The sequence below is a fragment of the Stegodyphus dumicola genome, chromosome X1, assembly GCF_044657685.1.
Source record: "Stegodyphus dumicola isolate Sdum_Otavi_A_Nest chromosome X1, ASM4465768v1".
NCBI lineage: Eukaryota > Metazoa > Arthropoda > Arachnida > Araneae > Eresidae > Stegodyphus > Stegodyphus dumicola.
Window position 1 is genome coordinate 204,543,620 of NC_140780.1, and position 24,501 is coordinate 204,568,120.

General features: G+C 30.4%; 1 protein-coding gene and 1 long non-coding RNA gene across 2 annotated transcripts in view; one reads left to right on the forward strand and one right to left on the reverse strand.

Annotated features, from left to right (window-relative positions):
* LOC118196999 (uncharacterized) overlaps positions 1-24,501 on the forward strand; it is a 143,818-nt gene that overhangs the window by 55,688 nt on the left and 63,629 nt on the right. The window contains exons 4-17 of the mRNA XM_035368469.2: positions 1,516-1,599; positions 2,217-2,261; positions 6,589-6,663; positions 7,163-7,255; positions 10,093-10,137; positions 11,544-11,597; positions 12,686-12,739; positions 14,183-14,236; positions 17,201-17,254; positions 18,399-18,452; positions 19,099-19,143; positions 20,897-20,950; positions 23,333-23,377; positions 23,537-23,590. Coding sequence (XP_035224360.2) covers positions 1,516-1,599; positions 2,217-2,261; positions 6,589-6,663; positions 7,163-7,255; positions 10,093-10,137; positions 11,544-11,597; positions 12,686-12,739; positions 14,183-14,236; positions 17,201-17,254; positions 18,399-18,452; positions 19,099-19,143; positions 20,897-20,950; positions 23,333-23,377; positions 23,537-23,590 — 810 coding nt within the window. The remainder of the gene's footprint in view (positions 1-1,515; positions 1,600-2,216; positions 2,262-6,588; positions 6,664-7,162; positions 7,256-10,092; positions 10,138-11,543; positions 11,598-12,685; positions 12,740-14,182; positions 14,237-17,200; positions 17,255-18,398; positions 18,453-19,098; positions 19,144-20,896; positions 20,951-23,332; positions 23,378-23,536; positions 23,591-24,501) is intronic.
* LOC118197000 (uncharacterized) overlaps positions 19,160-24,501 on the reverse strand; it is a 50,473-nt gene continuing 45,131 nt past the window's right edge. The window contains exon 3 of the long non-coding RNA XR_004759493.2: positions 19,160-20,948. This is a non-coding gene — a long non-coding RNA (uncharacterized LOC118197000). The remainder of the gene's footprint in view (positions 20,949-24,501) is intronic.

Genomic DNA, 24,501 nt, shown 5'->3' on the forward strand with positions numbered 1-24,501 from the left:
ATGGCACTTGGTATGAAACCAAAAAATTTAAATAAAAGAAATGCTTTGTCTTCTCTCTTTAATATGAATTTTGCTAGAAGTTTAACCTCGGTTTCTTGATAAATTTTGAGGAAAACTGCGCTTTCCGTTACCTTACGCATTCACTTTAACGTCCTGTATAATTAACAGAATTTAGGTGAGTTACCTTCTACATATTCTTCGAGACGGTGTTACTGAGACTCTCACCTTGTCTTCTCTCAGATTTCGCTGGCTGTTATTACCCGTATAATGTCTGTTTCCCCCGTGTTACTTCCTACCTCCATGGTTTGTTTATTTGATTAGGGAAGTCAAAAAGATTTTTGCCTTTCCCATAGCAGCAGGTTACGATGGCCTGAAGTTTTATGTCAGCTGCACGTAAAGTTATCTACACTTTTTGTGAATTTCGGTCTTATTTTTCTTTAATAATAAGGATCTATTGTAATAGAAAAAAAAAAAAAAGAAAAAGAAAAAGAAAAAACTAAAAGGTTTCAGGTTTTAAATTGCGTCCAAAGGGGCGTTTTTTTAACGTTTTGTGTGTTACCTTTATTTAAAAATATCATGTTCTTTGCACTTAAACCATAAAATTCAGTTCAACAGTAATGACGGAAAATAATTTTAAAATGAGCATATTTTTAAAGCTTCCGATACACAGTTCCACGCGCTAGACATAAAGTTTTTTTTTTTTTCTTTCTTTCTTCCCCCCCCCATAGAGTGTTGCCATTGTTAGCTTTTAAATCTTTGAGTTTGTAACTCAAAAATTCGTTTAAGTTTTACAAAATAGGAAATCGATAATAAAACAAATTAAAAATTTCAGATTTGGGCTTCAGATGCCCATATTATTCCCAATAGGATTACATCATTCAAAATTGGATAGCTCTAGGTACATTTGTTTTATCACATTTGCGAGAAGCATATATACATTTATGCAGATTCTTCATTGTTTAATTTCTTCAAATATAATACAGGGCGATAGTATTTGGTGGCAAGGATTTGAAAAGTGATACAGCCTTTTAATATTTTCAACGCAAAATCGCCAAACGAAAATAATAGTCCTTCAATGACAAAGCCCCCTTTGGACTAATAACTTGTACTATTTTTCTCCTTCTCTTAGTACATACATTTTCATGGTTAAAAAATGATCCAAACAATATCAGTATTAATCTTCCAACCATATATGCAAACAAACTTTTCATACAATTAGCTGAGAATCCAACAAGCAAAGGAGGGTCAAAATCCATTCATTTCGTAAATTCCCATAGACCAGGATATTACTAATTTTATTTTATACCATAAAAATTAAACTGCAGAAAAGAGAAGGAATCTCTATCGGATATATTTCCTTTTTGGTCTTCAAGATAAAATGTTTAATTTCCTTAAAATATTTTAAATGAAGCAGAAATATAACCTTTTTTTATATATAAATTTTACTTTTAAGAATCTCATTTTTTATTGTTATTCATGTTAAATATAAAAATTATTTATGTATGTCTTTATCAGAGGCCTGCACCTGACTTTCCTGATCGTCAAGTTCCCGCTGTTGGATTGCCAGATTATGCTGTCGTTCCTGTTGTTGGCCCTCCTGTAAGTATTTATAACTTTTAATACGATCTGTATCATGTCTTCGAGAGAATTGTATCTTTACCTGAAAATATGTACTTTTAAGTATCCGCTAAAGTTTTATTTAATATTATGATTCTGTAATGAAGAAGTAATCTTAAAGTAAACTGAAAATGCGATTCCAATTATAATTGCATTTTTTAAAATTAAGAATGAAAAGTTTTATTTTGAATCTAGAACTAATCTAGGTTAAATAGCTAATGTCAATTCTTTTCATTAATTCTTAGCTTTATAGTTCTTTGTGCCATCAGTCATTTCATGAATGCAAGACTTATCTGTACTATTTATGAAGAGTTTTCTGACAAATTATGGTGTATATAAAAGTTAAAATTTCTAGTCTTATTTCATACAAAATAAACTTAAAACTACACATTTATAGCATAAGAAATGAAATCAGAAATCAGTGAAGAACTCCTGTTTGAAAATTATAACAAAAGAAAAAAGTTCAGTTGCAGTTATGAAGTAGTATGATGTCTAGCATGTATTGGTTTCTTTTTATTTTACATTGATCTGTTTTAAGTTAATCATTTAGCTGTGAGTATTGTTGAAGTTTTACATCCTAAATCCCATTCTTTTTTCAGGGCTCTGAAGGAGAACCTGGAATTCCTGGGACACCCGGAGCAAGGGTAAATTATTATTTTAATAACTTTACGTATTTCTGTAGCCCAAACTATTTTTACACTGCGAGATATGAGAGGAACTGTTGGTCGACAGACTTCTTTTATTTCGTTCTGGATATATATTTTAATAGTGGACTTGTTTATCTGACAAAGCTACGCTGTATTAAGCTGAAGACTGAATTTTTGTAACTAAAAACAACCGAATACATATCCTAGTAGCCACCAATATTATTAAAATGTCAATAAAATGTTGATAATAATATAGTCGAAAATATAAAGAAGCTGGAAAGTAATCCTATAATTCATTGCATTTTTTCATGGTATTTATTTATGAATCTGAATGAAGGAAGCAAATAAGAGAGGAAAAATTTTGATGTCTGAAACAATGCTGTATGTTTGGAATACTATGATAGGTCCGTTATTAGGTAGGACCATGAATATAGCTCAAACCGGTAAATAAAAATCAGTTGAGTAACTTGAAGAATTATGTTAAGTGATTTGTGAATATAATTGTACATATTATTTTCCACACTTGAAATTAAGTATTGAGTGTGAAAGAATGCGGAAGTATAACGAACAGATGGGAGCGGTAGATTAGTCTTAAGTAACAGAGAGTTCCGTTATGTATACAGGGTGGTCACAAAAGACTTCCCCGACGTATGAACCCCTAGCGGCGTATCCGCTCAACAAATGAAATTAACTGAACGCATGCGCTCGAGATTGCAATAATTTTAAACAATAGAGCTCTAACGATTACAATGATTACAATTACAGTGTAAAAATTTCAAAATTTTCGAACGGCAGTACCCAATTTATTCCTTCGCAGATTGATCAGCGCATTGAAAAACGATAAATGACGTTAGAAGGATACACGTGTGACGAAAATTGCCGGCGTAAAACATTTGCAAAGAAGAGATCATCATCATTCTTGATTATCTATGGTGGCGACAGCAAGTGGCCGCCGTGGGTATTATGGACGGATGAGGCACATTTCTCCCTTAGCTGGGAACGTAAACTCCAAAAACTACATTCACTGAACTGAAGAAAGCACTCACGATATACGAAGCTAAAGTGACTGTGTGGTGCGGCATCGCAAGCACATTCGTTCTCGGTCCGTACGTCTTCGAAGAGATTACTTCCACAGGTATGAAAATGTGCTCCATCACAAGTGCTCGGTATACAACAATATTTCAGAATTACATAATTCTAGTAGCGAAATGTCGTTAGTGACACTGTATGGATGGAAGATGGTCTCCTCCACCTATCAGTACGTGTGTTCGGCAAGTACTGCCACAGCACTTTTGGAGATAGAGTCATCTCCCGAAACTTTGCAGTTTCATGGCCACCGCAATCCCCATACCTCACTCTGATGGATTTCTGGTTCTGGAGTTATATGAAATCTAGGGTATACACATCAAATCTACAAGATTTTTCAGATTTGAAAGATGCCATAAAACAAGAAGTTAAACAAATTCTTTTGTTATGTTGCGTTCGTGGTTTTTGTCAACAATCGGCCGCATGCATTGCGTTATCGTCTGCGAAGGTGGGCACTCGAGCCGTAAAAACGCTGAAAACTGGTAAATCAGTCCGAGGTTCGAATCCCGTGTACGAGCTCGCTGCATGGGCGTTTTCGTGGTCTTCCTTATGTGTAACGTGTATGCGAGATAGTTTTCCTTAGAAAGTCCTCCACAAAGGCATCTCTTCCCTTAGGCAGATAGCCCTAGTGTGCTTTGCTATAATTAAATAAACCAAAACCAAACCTCTCTTTTGTTGTCATTGTCCTTTGTAATGCTATTCTTTGCAAATATTAATGACGGCAATTTGCGTCATTTGCTTATCGTTCCAACGCCATTTATGGTTTTTCATTGCACTGATCAGTTTGCGCAGGAAAAATGTGAATGTGTCCATAAGAAAATTTCGAATTTTTATTCACTGTAACTGCAACTGTGAGAGGTCTATTGTTTTAAATCATCAGAATTTCGAGCGCTTACCTTCAAATAACAATATCTGAAATATCATATCGTTTGGTTGAGCGGATGAAGTTCTCATATATCGGGTACTTTTTTTATGACACCCTGTATATAAGAGACGTGTATGAGAATGTTGTAAATACGTGGTATAAATATAATTCCTTATTCAGTATTTAGTTGATAGCTACTTTCGCAATCGTTATAAAACTAAACCTGCGAGTTTCATTTTTAGCACAATGAGAACAAATACATACTTTTCTTAAGTTCTTTTAGCCCTGTTCAAGTAAACTTGTACAGAGTCTTACAGTTAGCACTTTTTGTGCATCCCAGATCATGTTTATATATATATATATATATTATATAAAGGAAATTCTTCATGTTATTGCTTTAAAGCAAATGTGATACTGTGGTTCCCGTGAATCATTTTAACACTAAGTTAAAATAAATTGCAATTAAATGTTTAAGTACAAGAAAAATGAAATTGTTACAAGAAAACTGACAAATAAAAAGTGAATATAAAACTCAAATCAAATTGGAAGTTAAAAAATGTTGATTAAAGTTTAAACAATCCTAAAACATTTTAACATAAGCACAAAAGTTATTTAAGACATAAGCAGAAATATAAAGAAGCGGTAAATGGTAAATTAGCCTAATTCGAATCTCATTACGGACTCTTCAGGGGAAATGCACAATGATCTTCGAATCAGGCTAATTCCATATCGCGTTTCGTCAAAACAGAAGAATTGAGACTGAACACGAAATAACTTTTTGACTATTTAACCGACAAAATAACCTATTAAAACTTAAGTCTCAATTTCTCTGCTTCATTTCCCGACGCGTCCGCTGGTTAAAAGTAAATGAGAAAGAAGTAAAACCTTTCTAACTTAAACCAAACCTTTCTCTTAACAGACTGTCAGATTGGATTAAATGCACAGTTAGCTTGTAGCTCTGTTGCCGCTCGCACGCCATTTACTTTCGCTTGTCCTTTGTCGTACTGCTAACTACGCCATTATTTAAAATGTGATGCTCTTGCGGTATGCGTATTGCGCCCATGATCATGTAATGAAAAATATGGTTTCGATACTTAGTTCGTGTCCAGCAATAAAAATTATGCTCAATTCGGCTACGTCTGTCTACAGGTCTCTCCTTCGAGTGTCTTCTTTCTAATTATGCAACAGTCTGTCCAAGTTTTTATCACACACACATACGTATATATATATATATATATATATAGAGAGAGAGAGAGAGAGAGATAAAAGTGTGCACAAAAAGAAACATCTAATGATAATCATTAACCATATCTGTGTTCGTCACGTCCTTCCACCTCTAGCTGTAGAAGCTGTAATCGACTGGTCTTTGAAATATGATTATGAACAACGGAAAATGTGATAATTTTTAAGCTGAAAATAGCAAATTTTCTTCAACTAAATGAAACGCAAAGATTTTAGTTATTTTTGCGCATTAAATCCTTTTAAGTCAACGGGATTCCAAACGTCCAGTATTTAGTTAATTATTGCTTTACCGCTTCCTCAATGTCGAATTATTTTTCTGAAACGAATCCAGTGAATTTCATTTTCAGCAAGTGGTGAATAACTTACGTGTAGTAATTAAAATAACTGAATGGTCTTTCCAACAACTAATTTTATATAAATTAATGTATTTCCTTTTTTCCCTTTCAGTCATTATTGAAAGTTCGAACCTTTATTACCGTAGTTAACAAAATATAATATTTTTACGAACGGTGCAATGTTAATTTTTAATACCTTATAATCATTTAATAATCATAATCATACTATTAATTTCAGATTTTACGTTTTTCTTATTCTTTCTTTATTTCTTATTTTACTCAAAAGTTTCCAAGGTTATAAAATTTAATACAGCTATTGACAAATGTTACTTAAATTTGAGTGCTGATAGCTGTTTTTCACAAGCTATATACATTAAATATATCAAGATATATCAAGCAGGGGAATTACCAAGTTATGTCTTTCTTTCTTGTTTTGTCTTTTTTTTTACATTCCATTTATTAAAAAACAAAATACATATATTAAATATAGAAAGATAGAAAGTAGAAAGACAGACAGCCCTACTAGCAGGTGAATTACCCTGAGTTACGTCTTTCTTGTTCCATCTTTTTTTTTTTTTTTTTTTTCATTTATTCAAAAAGAGCTTGTAACTTTTGACAAAGACTTAATCTAGACTTCTGCATATACTGTATGATTGCGCGAATATAGCTGTACATTTATTTCCATAAACTCAAATTTCTGGAGTTTTATTAAATTTTTGCAGAGCTTGAAGTAATTTTTTTAACTGGAATTTATTCCGTATTTGAAATGTACTAAATCCTGCGCTTTTCTATTTAGGGCTTACCTGGACAACCTGGATCACACGGATCTCCTGGAGAACCCGGTCCACCAGGTCCTCCTGGGCACTTAGGAGTAAGTTTCTGTAATGTATATGTATCATTAAATGTTATTACTTGCATTATGTTCAGCTTTTCCTTTGTATAGAATTAAAGTATGCCATTTATTATTAGCATGCTATTTAATGTCACAAATGGCCGTATTTTTATTTAGATTTCGAGATAAAAGAAATAATATGATGTTGTGAAGTTATTCTATTTTTCTCTGAAAAAGGGTTTTATTTATTTATTTGGGGGGGGGGGTAAAATAAATCTAGATTTAATTCCTTGATTTATGTAAAGATAATAGTATATTTTTACATCCCTAATTTATGCTTTATTAGACATGTAGTATTTTCCAATGAAGTTTGTAATTTTTCTAAATAACTTTTCTTACTTGAATATATGGTTACAGATTAGATTTTGTATAATTTCGATTTAATTGCAGAAGCTATAGTTAAAAACTATTTGTTTTTTGTTCGTAGCTTTTTATTATCAATTATTGTATTGTAAATATATGTTTTGGTTATTTGTAGTACGGCAATTGGTTCAACCAGCTGGCACTGCAAGGATTTTCTGGTGATAAAGGCCCTGCACCTGATGCATTTCATTTTATGCAAGCACAAGTTGTAAGATATTTTTTTTTTCTTTTCGTATTTAAGTTGGCAAATCAAGTAGAAGATTGCATTCATATTTATCAAATTTGCTGTAATCAAAATCTCACTTAGTTTTTGGACTTATAAATAAAGTGATCAAAATTTAATATTTTAAATTGGGATTTAAGTTTAACTTAAAAACCTTTATACTCTTTCAATGCACGTAATATTGATTTCTTTGCTGAGATTATAAAGTATTGTTCCTTACCACATTCAAATTGTTTATATTGTAACAAATATAGTATTCTTTTTTTTTTCGGCATATTATTCAGCAGTTTCTTCTTATAATTTAATGTGTTCTGATAAAGCTCAATGCCATTTATTATTGTGTTCAGTGGAAAGCTAGCAATTTTTGTTTACACAATATTGGAAAAACTGAAATAATTACAATACTGTTGTTCAGTATACTCCCCATCTAGTTTATTCACTTACACTCGCCTTTAGCAAACGTGTAGATACCGTGAAAAATTTATTCTTTCTAACAGCGACTCATGCACCGCCCACCGTCATCTCGAAACTTCATTCCAAAGCGGTGGGTCGCAACTCTCATCTTCAGTAATGATACACTGCAAAAATATTTCTTTTACTGAGGAATCTCTTAACAAGCATCGACATGCCTCTCTTTTATATCAGGCGTCAAACAAACGTTATTTTCCCCATGTGTAATGTGTATACGAGCCAGCTTCCCTTAGAAAGTCCTCCACGAAGGCATCCCTCCCCTTAGGCAGATAGCCCTCGAGGCTTTGCCATAATCACACACACAAACAAACCTTAACCACACTTTGCTGAACTTTAGCTTTTCATGAGTGATAAGATGAGTTAATCCAACATTAATGGGCCCACCAGCGGAAGAGCGGTAAAGTCGCTGAACACTGGTAGTTCGGTCCGAGGTTGAATCCCGCGAACGGGCTGGCCGCATGGGCGTTTTCGTGGTTTTCCCCATGTGTAACGTGTATACGAGCCAGTTTCCCTTAGAAAGTCCTCCACGAAGGCATCCCTCCCCTTAGGCAGATAGCCCTCGAGGCTTTGCCATAATCACACATGCAATACAATACCAACATTAATGTCCTGTACTGATTTCACTTTCTTGTTTATGCCATTCGGTTTTCCGTATCACATTCTCTACGGCTGCGTTGTTGTCATTTATGAGTGTTAGACCCGGTCGAAGAGAATCCTTCAGACTAGGGGGCCGATCTTTTATCTTCTCATTTCATTCATTGTACAAGCTGTCCAGCCGGGGTAGTGGTTAGCTACGCTGACTGCCGTACCAAAAGGTTCGAATCCCTGAAAATGCGGGGATGTTTACAAATGTATAGTGTCTGTGCGGCATGGGGGCTCTCTAAATATGAGGCGATCCGAAAGTGCTCTCGAGAGGCTGGTAGTAGTAGGAAGAGGGGTGGGAGACCCTCCGACCCGTCCCCTGGGGTGCTTGATTCGTGGCTTAATTGCGTTCGTAATTACGACGTTAAGAAGCGCAAATAGCGTTTGTGAATAGAGAGTTAAATATTATCGCAAATAAATTAAAAACGGTTATCTTAATATTGCCTGGAAATTTTGGGATGGAAAAGAATGAAATTGCAACCAGATATGATAATTTGTCGAGTACTCTTTCGACGATCATTCAGAGGAGAGAATCAGCAGAGAAAAATTTGAAAAACAATTACAAGAACATGTTTCCTGTATATATATGATTGCGTATAAAAATGTTTAGTGCAAGATCGTGATCAAAGTTTCGCTGTTAGTGAAACGATAATATAAGAGAGAACCAGAGTTCTGCGAAAGAACTGGCTCATATCCTCGAATTTAAGGTCAGCAATAGCTGCTAACTTTTCAAAAGTAGAAGCGGCATCGTATTCAAGAAATTTTTGCGAAAATGTTTTTGTGTTGCCCTTAAAATCAGGCTACAAACACATTCTTTTTTTAATATATGTGTTATGGAAATGGACGGTGCTTAGAGAATGGTTTTAATATCTTGTTATTGCACGTTTTGTGTACGGCCCTAGAACAATGGATATAGAAATATAATTAATGGAAAATTCAATGGGAAAATATAATTATTCTGAAACGGAATGTTGTAGTAGGATATGGAAATATACGTCATTCAGATAATTATGTATCTTGCTTTAATGTATTGTTCTTGCACATGTTTTATGTACAGCCCTACAACAATCGATGCAAAAAATTAATTGATAAGTTTAGCGAGAAAATATAATAATTCTAAAACGGAATGGTTAGTAGGATTTTTTTTTTATTTGAGAATGATTTTTCAGTAATATGTAAAATTAACCAGGTAACGAGATTTTTTAATAATATATATTTGATGACATATATCTAATGCACATATTTTTATGTCACAATAGTAAATGCCTTTTAAGCTTTACTTTTCTAAATCAAATAAATTGTTTAAGGTTTGATTTCACCTTTTATTTTATTTTTTATAATGAACAATCCTTTTTTCCCTGTGCAAATCTTAGATTTTGCACTTTTATACCGCAGTATCTATCCTCGTTATTTTATTACTTTAATAATAAATTAAGCGTATAGTCAGAAATTATTTGAAAGCTAGGCATTATGTGACATTTTATTACTTAAAAGTGTTTCCAATTAGTAAATTAGTGCTAACTGAATGTTTTGAATTAGTGCTAACTGAATTCTTCTGACTGTATTAATATAACGGACATCTAAAACTATAAAGCATTAAGCATTCCAAAACTTTAATTAAATTAAATGTTTATTTGATGCAAATGTTATGCTTTAATTTTTTTACTGAATTTCTTCAAAGTATTTATATAATGCTCTAATGATTGCAGGGCCCAGTTGGACCTCGCGGTTCACCGGGACCTCCTGGCCAGCCCGTAAGTACCTTTGCTACGCGTAAATATTCCTTTTCTTGTTTCTTTGATCATTTCTTAACTTTTTGTGTAATATTTCTTAAATTTATGTTAAATTTTGAAATAAAGGGCTTTTTTATATCTTTATAATTTACATTTTAAGGAATGTAGCAAATTTTTTCTCTTCCTTCTGAAAAGAATTTTATTATTAATTTTATTATTTTCTGAAAAGAATTTTATTTTATTTCATATGTATTTATGAACTGAATTACTTTTCGGTGACTTTAGAAAAAATTTTACGTACATAAGAAATCAAATAATCTGTATTGTTTAAAATCCTGTGCGGAAAGTATCTACTTCTAAACATGCTAAAAACCTGTGCATTATAGATTTAATCCTTTTATTTTTTTCCTTGAGAAAATATCGTTTATACTGCAGTATCAAGCTAGTTAAGCTAGTTAAAGTTATGTTTGTATAATAATTTATTCACCATATTTATGCAATTTATTTTGCAACTAATCAAATTTGATTAAATACACGCACACCGAAATAGGTCAGAAACACGCAAAAAATGTCAGATTTACCAAAAAAGAAAAAAGAAAGAAAAAAAGAAACTGAGGCATTTTTAAATCAATAAAAGTGAAACAAAATGTACTATTAATAAATTAACAAAGTCAAATTTATTTCGTTCATTCATTTAACTTATAATTACTCTTCATACCATTTGCTCTGTAAAGTTATTCCAGCAGTAGCCATAATTAAATTTTTGTAATTTATTTTAAATGTTTTCTATGAAAGCTCATTTGTTAAATAGAAATTGTGAAATGTAAAATCCGTGTTACATTAATTTACCACTACTCCATAGGAATTTAAAAAGTTTTCAGAAGGGAGTTTTAAAAGACTAAATTAATTAGATATTAATCGATACACCATGGTGTATCGATTAATATCTAATTAATTTCAGACTATGAAAGATAAAAAAATAAAATAATTTTAAGGTTTTATTATGTTATTTACTTAACTGCGTATCTAGTTGCAATAATACTATAAATATGTTGAAAAATGTTCGATTCATAAGCAAATAAGTTGCAAGTTTATTATTTTTAATTTATGAATTGATCGCATTTTTATGATTCAAGAATTAAAAAATAGTTCATTTTAATTTTATATGCGAGGGAACTAAAATTTGTGTTCAAATTGAATCATGATACATAATCTTTTATGCATAACTAAATAAATATAATATATCCAAAATGTTAAAAAGTTATTGAAATTATTAATGAATTATTTTATTATTATGATATATGTGTTTAGGTTTTGTAGGCAGTGTTTAAAAAGCTATAAAGTTATTTAAAAAGTGTTTAAAAAGTTATTGAAATCATTAATGAATTGTTGCATTATTCTGATATATGTGTTTTCGATAATTTTAGGGACCTCAAGGTTTTCAAGGTATACGCGGTGAAACTGGAGATGCTGGAGCACCTGTGAGTACTCATTTTACCCTGTAAATGTAAAAAATACAGATCATATTTTTGAATTTTCAGTGAGAAATATTTTTACAACCTGTAAGATAGTACGTTGGTCTGTACGTTGTACAATGGTTTAGATTTATAAAAATGTGAGATGGGTTACCAGATTTTGAAATTATATTGTGGCAAAATTTAATAATACTTATTTTAATTTACTAAATTTTAGAATTCTGGTAAATTTAAACTTATCCTATTAATTTTAATGGATTCCTCTCTAAACCTCTGAAATGCCTTAAAATATTGTCAGCAAATAAAAGAGATAATTAAAATGTGTTTTAAGTTATTAACAAAACATTTCATAACAGATTAAAAAGTATTACTCACATTTTGTTATAGATTAGTATTATACACATCCTTTCATAAATGATTATAAAAGCTAAATTATTGGAAGGTTTGATGTGAATAAAATAAAAGATTTATGTTAAAATAGTAAAATTGTAAGGGAATTTCTTAACATATAAATTGATTTATTATTATTTGTTTCTTCTGAAACTGATAACAGTAGACTTAAAATTATAATTACATCAAGTTTTCATTCATTAAGCAATGAAAGTCTTCCCAGATCACGTTCAGTGTGCCCTTTCCTCAGTAACTTTTCTTTTCAATTATTTGTTTTTAGAAGCTATACTAAGACCATTTCACGATCTTGTATTATAAGTTTCTAATTGATTTTATCCATTTAATAATGTCATCACCATTGGTATAATTCAACATTTTGAAATCCATTGCATTGTAAGGATTAATAAGCCTTCTCTAAAACTATTAAAGGCTTAATTTAATATACGAATATAAGTTCAAGCCCAAAAGTAAGCTTAGCTGCTTATCCGAAAAATTCAAGTAGTTTTATGCCTTAAACGTTCCTACTATGCCGAGTCCCAAGTTCAAGTATGTAAAGTAAAATCATCTTTTTTAATTGCCTAGATATTTTTTGTAGAGTGTATATTTTATAATTATTAGTCATATTTATTTATTTTACTTATTGACACAAAGATCATATTGTATTAATAAAAATACAGTTACTAAACTTGAAATAAATTTTCTAGGGACCATCTGGATCTCCTGGTCCGAGAGGTTTACCTGGTCTACCTGGAAAAGATGTAAGTTTAAGATCTGTACATTTTTTGCCAATCAATTTTACGTTATAAACATTTTGTGATAAAAAATTATATTAGATGAAAGTTGTGAAACCATATTTGGGAGAAGAACAAGTAAGGACTACTGGAGATATATTTTTTTTCCCTAAATAATTCCCAACGTAGCAAATAATAGAGATGAAATATAAGTATTAAAATTCTAAATTGGAAAGATATGAAAGTATCGTTAGAAAAATTTAAATTAGTCTGGGAGCTTTAGATATTTTGTAAATTTTGTGCTTAGTATTATAAATGGAATATGCATTGACATATGCGTACATAAGTATTTATACGTGTGTGTATGTATCAGGAAAGGTAACTGATTGAAACTAATAGGAATTGAAATTTTTCTCTTGAGCTGAACTGTTTGTGCAATAATACCACAGGATTTGTGTTCAGATGGATATAATAGGTTCTCAGAGTAATGTATTGCAAATATATTCTACCCAAAAACGGAGATATGCAACACTTCTCACCACCAGCATGATCAAATGATGACTACAAGACGTTCATATGCATGTCTTTCATCTCTGCTTCATGCAATATTGTGTCTTTCATCTCTGCATCTTTTGAATGTTTTGCTATTGTACTACTGGAGATATTTTTTTCCTAAATAGTTCCAAACATAGAAAATTATAACGATGAAATACAAATATTAAAATTCTAAATTTGAAAGATATGAAAATGTTGTGAGAAAATTTAAATTAGTCTGAGAACTTTAAATATTTTGCGATTTTTGTGCTTTGTATTATAAATGCAATAAGCATTTACATATGCATACATAAATATTTATACGTGTGTGTACGTATCAGGAAAGGTAACTGAATAAACTAATAGGAACTGAAATTTTTCCACTTGAGGTGAACTGCTTGCACAATAGTACCACAGAATTAGTGTTCAGATGGATATAACAGGTTCTCAGAGAAATATATTGCAAATGTATTCTACGCCAAAAGCGGAGATATGCATTACTTGTCACCTCCTGCGCGATCAAATGATGACTACAAAAAGACGTTCATACGCATGTCTTTTATCTCTTCTTCATGCAATATTATGTTTTTCTTCTCTGCTTCCTTTGAATGTTTTACTATTGTGCGCAGTTTCATTTAATAAGTTTCTTATTTTAAGGCATAGTTTATTTCATGAAATATGCTACATTTTAATGTTAGATGAAACATTTATATGTTATAATTTTTTATCTTTTCATAATTTTAATACTTCATGTATGCTGTTAAGAGGCCTGGCTTATAATTAATGCATTCATAAACTAGGTAATACTTATCATAAATTAAACTTATTTAACCTCATTGCTACTTTATAGTTTTAAATAATCGGCTTAAAGTGGAAAAAAGTACTTAAAAATATAAAAAGTATTTTCAAAGTTATAATCTTTTCACATTTTTCTAGGGAGAGTCTGGAGAAGATGGTCGACCTGGTCCCCCCGGCCCACCGGGATCTCCGGTAAGATAATTTTTTTGATAAAACCTTAACCTGCTGAAACCCCGACCTTTTTCGCTGTGGCTAATCGCACCGACGGTCCGAATAGCCTCTATAAGGCTATTCGCACCAGCTAGCCCAGGTAGAAGCATTTTAGCCGACCTGACAGACATAAGACAGGCGGGAGCGGGAGCGAGGGTTGTTAACAGTTTCTGCTTATCTTCCTTGTATGCGATTTCTTTGTTAATTAATTTTTAGTTATTGTTACTGAAATTTACGTGTTATTTGTTTGTCATAACTTGAGTACTATGGATGTGACAAAAACAAATTTCTTGCCTTTTGTGTGTGGAAACAAGTTTTCCACATATTTTGAATTTGAAAGGGCAAAAGAACTGTAGGAAAATCAAAATTTTGCTGTTTTGATTAAAGAGAGATCGCAAAATTTCACGAAGGTCATAAACATCGTGAAACGGTATTGTGCAAATATGTTACCTTTGAATGTAAGAAAGGACATATTCATAAACTGTCATCATAAAATGTTATATTCATATTCATAAAGAGTTAAACTCTTTTATTTAACATAGGAACTTTTATGCAAACTTAGACCCTAGTCACATAGCATTGAACTGTGAGAATTTATTATTCAATAATAAAACTTATTGAAAATTATAATGTTCTTATATATGCATCACTTTTTTAGTGTCCACACATGTTTATAAATTCAAATGCCATATTTCAAAACCAAAGTTATTCATGAAATAAAACCTTATAAAATCTGATAATTCATTTGCGTGTGCAAATTTGTCAATCTAAATCTCTTACATTAAATTATTGTCTTTTAAATTATATCCCATTATTTATTTAATTTATTAATGTGTTTGTGCTAATATTTCAAATTCCTTTGGAAATAGTTTTTGTGCTCTGAAAATGAAGACTATTTCCATAGAAAAATTAAACAGGCATACAAAATTGTTAATAACCAGTATTATATGATTAATTGTTAATTTAATAGTTTATTTTATTGCTTATAACTTATTTCATGTCTAAATTTTCTACGTAGACATACTCTGTCTAATTTTATTACCTTTTCTCGGACGAAAAATTTCAAAGCGGCATGAACAAAAATCTTGATTGTGCAAAACACATATTTGAAGCTAAATGTATTCTAAGAAGTACAAAAAATGTAAACGAAGTTTTAGTCCCCCCCCCTCCATAATCAGTCATTTAAACTATTTCAAACGTTCAGGAGAACGAACGTCTGGAATAGTTTATGCGAACATAAAAACTGCCCTTTTCTATATATACATAAATAAAAGAAATATGTTTCTTCTTCTTATATATATAAGAAAAAGGAACACATTTCCCTTTTTAATCTTTTGAAAGTCGCTAACGCTTAAAAAATGATAAATTACGTCAAAGTAAAACCTGCCTTTTTCTTTAAAAAAAAAAAAAAAAAAAGAGACAGACTCACTACAACAGACTTGGCAGTTAGCGTACTTAGGATTCCTTCTTTTCGATTCGGTTCAAATGAGACTCAAAGCGCATGCGTAGTTAATGTTGGTGCGAATAGCTGAAGCGGCTAATCGCACCGCTGATGCGAATAGAATCGGCCAACCTTTTTGATAATTTTGCTGTGGCACTAACAGTCTATTTTCACTAAGTATCGAAATGAGTTAATTAAGTAAAATTGTTAAGGTAAAAAACTTTTGATTGTATGTATCAAACACATATTAAGACACTGACCCAGACACATTATGAAAATTTTAATTCTGTTTATCTATTCCAGTGTTAGCTGTTCATCTTTAAACATACAAAGTACAGAAAACCTGTTAACAATTTCTTCCAAAATTCTTTAAAACTCTGGAATAATCTTATTAACGATTTTAATTGTTTTGCTTAAAATTTCATTCCATGTTTTGGAACGTTACTTTTTAATCATGTTATTTTCTGAGAGAGCGTTCGGTTATTTATGAAGCTTACCAGTATGCATTCAAGGTTCACATAATCGATTAGTTATTTATTCTTACCATTAAACTATTATTGCAGATGCTTGTTCATGACAAATAAAAACTGTTTTTCTGTTTTTATAAGTGTATAAAACAATGTTTTTTCTGCTTTAAATTTTTTTTTTTTTTTTTTTTATTTCTAGTCAACTTCTTACTTGGTGATCACCAATATTATAAGTTAGTAATCATTAGGTTTATTACTTTGTCAAGTGACTCTGTCATAACACTTTCACTAAAACCAGACTTTTCATTATCTTCTTTCTGTGATTTAAAACTTTAGAAAATTTTTTGAATATTGCAAAAGCAAAAATATTTAAATTTTGTAAATGTTACAGTGTCTAACTCTATTTTCTTCATTTAATTTTCCCAACTTTTATTGTTTATTTGTCTATTATTAATTCAACTAAGCAATAAAAATTAGCGTCTTCCCTTTTAATTTTTAATCAAGTGCATTTTCTGTGAATGCCAATGAGTAATTCTCTAAGATTCTTAAATGTTTTCAAAATTCAAACAAGTCAATATACATTGCTAAAAAATTACCACATACTATAAAGTTAGTTACTTCTATAACATATGTTCAGGTTTTTATTTTTATGATGATGTTTTATTTAATCTGAGTGTTATGTAAAATCGTATAACATAGCTCTTTATCGCACATCTTCAAAAATTAATAACTGTCAGATTAAGTATATTTTAATAGAAAAGTAATTCGTTTGATAAAAATATCATTCTACATGTTCATTTTATTAAGCCGTTTATTCCATTACTGATTGGATTTATTTGATAATATCAGTGGTGAAAGCTAGCTACATTTAGCTCATGTGCTAGCTTTTGAACACTGTCAAAATGTAAGCCATTTAACCTGTTGCATACTTTATAAATTATTGGCTGAAATTAAGAATTATTAGTTTAATGAATGCAGATTTAAAGAAAAAGCTCTTTTATTTTGTTTCTTTGTATGAAAACGTATTTCTTTTTTTAGGGTCCAAGGGGTCCTCCTGGGCTTCCAGGATTGCCTGGAGCAAAAGGACATCGAGTACGTATAAAATAACTTCCTATTCTTTAAAAAAATATTTAACATTTTATCATGATTTTCCCATTATTTGTTGCTTATTTGAAAAGTAAAAGGAGTGTCTAGTAGATGCAAATTTTGTATTCTATGAATAGAATATGCAGTATTATGTTTTGAATGCCTTATAATAATTAAATATTCAAAACATAATACTGTTGCTAATACTCACTTTATTGACATTTATTACTCACATGTATTAAAAATTAAGAACCTATAAATTTACTAATGTTTTAGTATTATTACATGCAGACAGATTAAATGATTTTGCAGAATTTAAGTAATTTAAAAAATATCTGGAAGAAAAGCCTTATGACCAGCTACTAAACAAATTTACTATTCAGTGCAAACTTGGCTTATGCAAATACATTCCTTTCCTGTTTTTTACAATAAATAGCAACCAAATTATTCAGTCAATGCAGGTACTAATAGAATTCTGCTCTTACAAATTTCTATATGTTGTAACAGAATGCTGTAAAAGTTTCCATAACAGTTCATAATATGATTTCCATAGCACTTCACATTAGCTAATATTGAATCTTATTCCGTTATTAAACAATGGTCTCCACTTTTAAACTGACACTTTGCTGTGTTAAATCATAAATATATCCCTATTCAGACCATAAATGGAGCATCCTCCTCCTACGAAGTTTTACAAAATCTCAGTATTAATATCCACCACCTAGAAACTTATCAATGAAAATGATTTTCTGTACTCACAGAAGACACAAATATCGATAACGATATATTCCTTCTAAAATCGATATATTCCTTCTAAATTAAATTTTAATTATTTAGTAAAGCATTGAGAAGAAAATTGTCCAAAACTCACCTGAAAATACTATGTCTTACTTCAATAAAATTGTTTCTAAAATCTTACATCTGTATATACAAAACTTCTATTAAAATGGAAATCTTTTTAGGGTTAATTACCTTAAATGTAGTTTGTTAAATCTGCTTTTCCCATAAAATATTTTTCTCATTTATTTATTTACTACTGCAAAAAGTCATATAGAAGCACTGCACGTGCCATAATACAATATTCATAACTGTTTTTAATTCTTCAATTTCTTTTATTTTAGAGTTTTTAAAATATGGCCATATTTTTCAGGGATTTCCTGGTATAGATGGAGCTAAAGGAGAGCAAGGCACGGCTGGAGAAAAAGTATGATTTAACATTTGCAATTTTCACTAGTGTAACGCAATATTTGACTTATTTAACATTTTATAACATCAACTTTTAAAATTCGCAATTAAAGAATACTAAAATATCGGATTCTGAATTGAAACTTAATAAAAAAAAATTTTATTCTCTATAAGGTATGATATAATCATGATAATGTTTCTTAGAGATACGTTAGATATGCTTATATTTTCTGAAAAATAATTTTTTGGGATAAAAATATTTGTAAATTACTATAAATAGAAATTTATGACAAATGACTGATATTTTACTAGTAAACGTGTTTCTTTGCTCATTATGTAACTGCCTAACTTGTCGCTTTCTTTACTTCAAAAAAAAAAAAAAAAAATGGCAAGGGAAAAAAAATTGTTTTGCTTTAAAAGCTTGAGGACATTTAATGTAAAGCAGTTTTTTAAGTTTCCGAGCTATTAAGATTTTTAACTATAATTTGAGAAAAATCTCAACTTACTTTACGAAATAATATTTTAATGAATTTATATTTTAGTAAATGAAAAGAGTTAACCTTTATTGGCACATTATCTGCGTTAATTATATCTGTATACTGTATTCTATTGCATAACATAAATTTCTTTTAATATTTATTTGTTGATTTAACTATCTCTTCCAGGGTATGGTAGGCACACCTGGAAAAATGGGCATTCCCGGACCAATGGTTAGTAACTTTTGATTTCTGATCAGTAAACCAAATTTAACTGTTTTATACTTTTAATTGAACTGTTTATTTATATTCCAAAATTTTAGCGAAAATTATCTCCGTCTTTATTGTTTCGTAAAATTCTTATACGCTTTATACCTGAAACATCGCAAAATTGCATATTACGCGGATGTGTACTCTGCATTTATGTAACCATCCCGCTTATATCACTTGGTTCAAAGTTTCAGGAATTATTCTCATTTGTAAATGTAGATATTGTTCATAAAGTTGTTACTGTGGTCTTCAGAAATCTGTCATGACTCACTCGGTAATTTCACAGGGTGTTAGCCGTAAGAGATAAATATCTTATAAGAAGTACTGACATTTTAAGCTGTATAAGAAAAGCACAAATGTATGAAAAGTTTCGAAATTAGGCAACATTTGAATTTTGGCATTAATTTTACAGAACTTTGCTGTGCTACTAAAGAGAATCTAGCACAGTTTTTCGCGTTTCAAAACGCAAATATAAAATGCTAATGTAAACATTTTTCCCTTTCTTAAAAAAAAAAAAAAAAAAAGAAAGAAAGATTGCAGATATTTCTTACTTATAAAAACGCTTCTTTGCTTGAGAATTATGACAAGAAAATATGTTTACTAAGGTGAATTGCTTTGTAAACATATTTTCTTGCAGTAAAATAAAAGAAATAAAGAGCTTTTGAGTTGAAATTGGAAGAAAGTTATGGTAAAGGAAAAATAACTTTTTTAATCAGTTTTTTTCTTTTTTAAGGTACCATTTTGAGAAAGCCAATGAGTCATAATGGCAATTAATTGTAAATTATGACATGCATTAAAAGTCTTACATTGTATGCTTGCAAATATTATAAAATGATATCAGATATCTGAGAAGCAAGAATCTTTATGCTTAACTAAAATCCATCAAAGAAAAATCAATCATTCCAATGAAAAATACGCACAACCACCGCGGATTATTTTCAGTTCTAAGGCAAAGATAACGTAAAGTGTAATTTCTTTTACGTAATACCTCTCAGCCTATTTAAATTTAGATTGCAAAACATAATAAATAATTAAGAACACACAGCTGAGAATTAATGGAGCAAGTACGAATGAAGAGTATTTTGATAAACTTTTCTTAAGTGTGTGCATCTCCTCCTCATGACCTACCTGGCACGTGAAAAGCGTAAAATAATAATCTAATGATATAATAAATAGCTTGCGATCAACAAAATAAGACATGATCGATGGATTGTAATATCTTCATATACGGTAATGTTCTCTCCTTTGAATGATGAAACAAAACACCAGGTTTTTAGAAAACATTATTATACATGTATTAAACATGTTTTCAATAGCATTATATTAATCTGCATACAGTATAGTAGTCGGTATTTGAGGTACAACACAAATCTTTTCACACATAAAAAGCATTTATTTATAAAAAAATGTGTAACTTGTATAATTTTCGGAACTACCTAAAAATTATATAAACATAAAAACGTGAAACTACATAAAAATTGTAGTTTTACTGTAGTTATAAGATAGAATAAGACCGCATTTGTTTTGACTGTAGGTATATAAAAAAAGAATTTTACTATTCCAAATTATGTAAAATTCACATTTTTAGATGCTGTCATTTTATAAACTTTCTTTTAGACTTTGATGCATATTTAAAATAACCTTGCTTGAATTGATTAATTCAACATACAGAGACTTGATATTGTGGAATCCATTATTGATGCTTTTCTTCTTTCAGGGTCCACCTGGTCCCAGAGGAGAAAGAGGTAGAGAAGGGCCACCTGGACCTCCTGTAAGTATTTATGCATAGTTTTAACTCAATTCAATAATTTTTAACTGTGAGAAAGTACATATTATACTGCAAAAGAAATATCAGAATTTAATGTCTGTTGAATCAATAATTTTTAACTGGGAGAAAGTACGTATTAGACTACAAAAGAAATATCAGAATTTAATGTCTGTTGAATAAAGCAAGAAATTCTTTCTTAGAATTTTAGGGGGCAAAATCTCGAAACTATATATATTAAAACATGGGCCAAAATCAATATATTCGGGAGTTCCTTATTACCCTAGCGCTCGAAAGTTTTCACAAAAGCAACTTCGGTTGTTTCTAGTTATTTTACTTAATTTTCTATATTAAAAGATAAAGTATGACAACTATGTAAAAAACATACAAATTTGATAAAGTATCTAATTTAATAAAATATCTAGAACATTTTCTTTGACCACAGTAAAAAAATAATATATCCTTAATGCTGGGTTAAAAGTTTTCTGACATAGCGAAACTATACCTGAAAAATATTCTAACGAGAAATAAGTGTGGTATATATTTTTCAATATTTAGTTGAAAATCCTCTTGCTTTCATGACATCGCATCAAAATTCTCCTTCCTTCAAGATAACATCTGCAATAGGTCTTCTCTGTATAACGCATCGTTTGATTATGCAGTGCATTTATCTGCACAAATTATGTTTGTAGCACAGTTTGCATGAAATAGCTGAAAAACATTCCCTTACCGTTCCATTTTTTATTTTCTAGTATGGTCACTGTGCTTTTCCGCGAGACAAAATACGTTATTTCTCTTGTTTGGGGATTTTGCTTCCTTGCTTTACATTATTTGATGAAAACAAATTAAGTATTATCTTTTATTACAAGAAAACTCTAAATGCTTTTTCCTCTATTTTATTTGCTTCTTAGGGAAAACTAACCACGCCTCTCTGTAAGTGAGAAGGTTTTAACTTTGATGGTGTCCAAATGTTTTTTTCCGAACAAAATTTTGTAAAGGAAACATTTAATTGTTCAATTTCATTCAATTCATTATTATTTTTTTTTTCATTGGAGAGATTAATAGTATATTGCAGTTCGTTTTGAAGTTTTTATTATCTTCACCATAGCCTTTTACTGAAAAGTGCTGTTGTCTCATGTTGCAGTTACTTCTAGTTATTTACTTTGTCTGATATTGAATTACAATTTGATGTCTTAGTCCAAAATCATAAAAAAAAAAATCAGATCATTGTGTAAGTTGTATTTGTATGCGTCCTGTCGAAGCTGAACAAAATCTTTTTCCACATTTTAATTACAAATTGTGTCTCACATTAACGTGAGCTAAAAGATAACTTTCAATTAGGTTTTATCGGCCCACCAGCGGGCGAGCGGTAAAAGCCGCTGAGCACTGGTAGTTCGGTCCGGGGTTCAATCCCGGCGAACGGGCTGGCTTCACGGGCGTTTTCGTGGGTTTTCCCATGTGTAACGTGGATACGAGCCAGTTTCCTTTAAAATGACCTCCACGGGACATTTCTCCCTTTCCATGTAGTGCCTAAGGGTGGAGCACTTAATAAGTTAAAAAAAAAATAGCTTTTATCCATCTTAAATTATACATGTCAAAAGATTTTCGAAATACGAACGTTGAAAAAAAAGGTGCATATTCAGAGTTCTTCTCTAAAAAACTCTCAACTACTCACACGGATTCTATCACACGGAAATGTGGAATTGATAATACACTGTTATCGATTCCACATTTAGTATACTAAATTCAGCAGTTAAAGGACTTTCGAGCGTTATTATATTGTATGCTTTAGAAATCTAATCCTTATTTATGAGATTTAAGAGTATGATTAGCCGGCTTAAAAGCTTTAAAATTCGATTTTTGTAATATTAAATATTTATCAAAAAGTGTTTGTAAGGAAATATTTTATTAATCTTTTTCTTGTTTCTACGAGATAGTAATAAATAAGTGAAAATTGTGAGTTTTTCTATTTCTAGAATTATAAACGTTCTTATTGCATTGATTTATCATATTGTTTCGAATTTTATGCTTAGGTATCCATTCCAAACTAAAGTAAACTAAGACCTTAGGCAGTTGCAAACCATTAAACTGTACAGTTAAACAAAATGACTAATTTATCATTGAAAATTAAACGCTGTGAAATCTTCATCTTTGCATTTTCCAAGATTTTTTTATTGCAAATAATGAATGAAGTTCTAAGAATGCAGAAGAAAGGTTTAAGTAAATTTTTAATTGTAAACTCTATTGTCTAATTTTAATTGTCACTCTAATCTATTATATGTATATATGTCACTCTAATCACTCTAATCTATTATATGTATATATTTACGTAATGTTTCATTTTGTAAAACATTTTCGATACAGTTTCAATTTTTATTTGCATTATAGGGTCTGAGGGGTATTGATGGACTGCCAGGACAACCTGGACCAACCGTAAGCTTTCTTTTATGCTTTTAAATCGCATGGCATTGTTATTTTACTATTACTACTTTGTATTTTAGTCAACTGTTTAATATGTGAAGTTTTAATAATTTTAAATTTAATGTAATAAATTAGACTTCATGAATATATTTCTTTGCAAATTTAATGCAGGGACCAATTGGAAGATCAGGGCCTCCTGGATTTCCTGGATCTCCTGGACCAAAGGTAGTTTTTGATTTTTTGACTTGAAAATTAAAAATTAATTTTATTTAAAGATTTCTAATTCAAAACCTACTTTTATTCTTATCTAAAATTTCCACCAATAAAGAATGAATAATGGTAGTCTTTATGAAACTGGACATAGTTTTCTTGCTGTATTTGGAAGCTGTATAAGATTTAAAATATATTTTATAAAATTTTTTAGAAACAGTAGTAAGAATTAATTAGAAAATTAATGTCGAGGTGATTAAAGTTTATGATAATAGTAGATTAAAAAACGTCCTTTGAACAATTTAATTATTTTGCTATAAATGAAGCACGATAGCAATATATTTAATAACAGATGATTGAAACAAGGATGTATTTTACATCAGCTTCAATTAACGAACTGAATAAAAATTTCAGTTTGAGAATTTTAAATAACTGCACTTTGCATATCAGAAGCAAATTCATCTGGGAAAACTATTTACATAATTATCTAATAAACAGTCACTAACCTAAATAAAGTATAAACAATTGGATTATTTTATTACAAAATTTAGTTTTCAAATATGGTGTTTCTATCAAATAGAGAAATTACTGGAAGTATGTTAATGCAAGGAAAGTTACAAATAGTTCTACTAAGTTATAAATACGTATTGTTAAAAATAATAGCCTCTAAATTTATGTAAATAGCCACTTAACCCATTAACCGCCAAAACTGCAAGGAATGTTTCTTTTCTCATGAAAATAATAACAAATATTAAATTAAGCATTTATAATATAAATTTACATTGAAAATAAAAAAATGCTCTTACCTGTGGAAAATGCGAGTGTTGCGTTCGCGCAACGTCAGCGGAATAAGACTACGGATGTTTAGTGAGTAGGATTGTACTCGTGTGATGTTTCTTTTGAGTGGAGCGCAGGATTACTTTTTA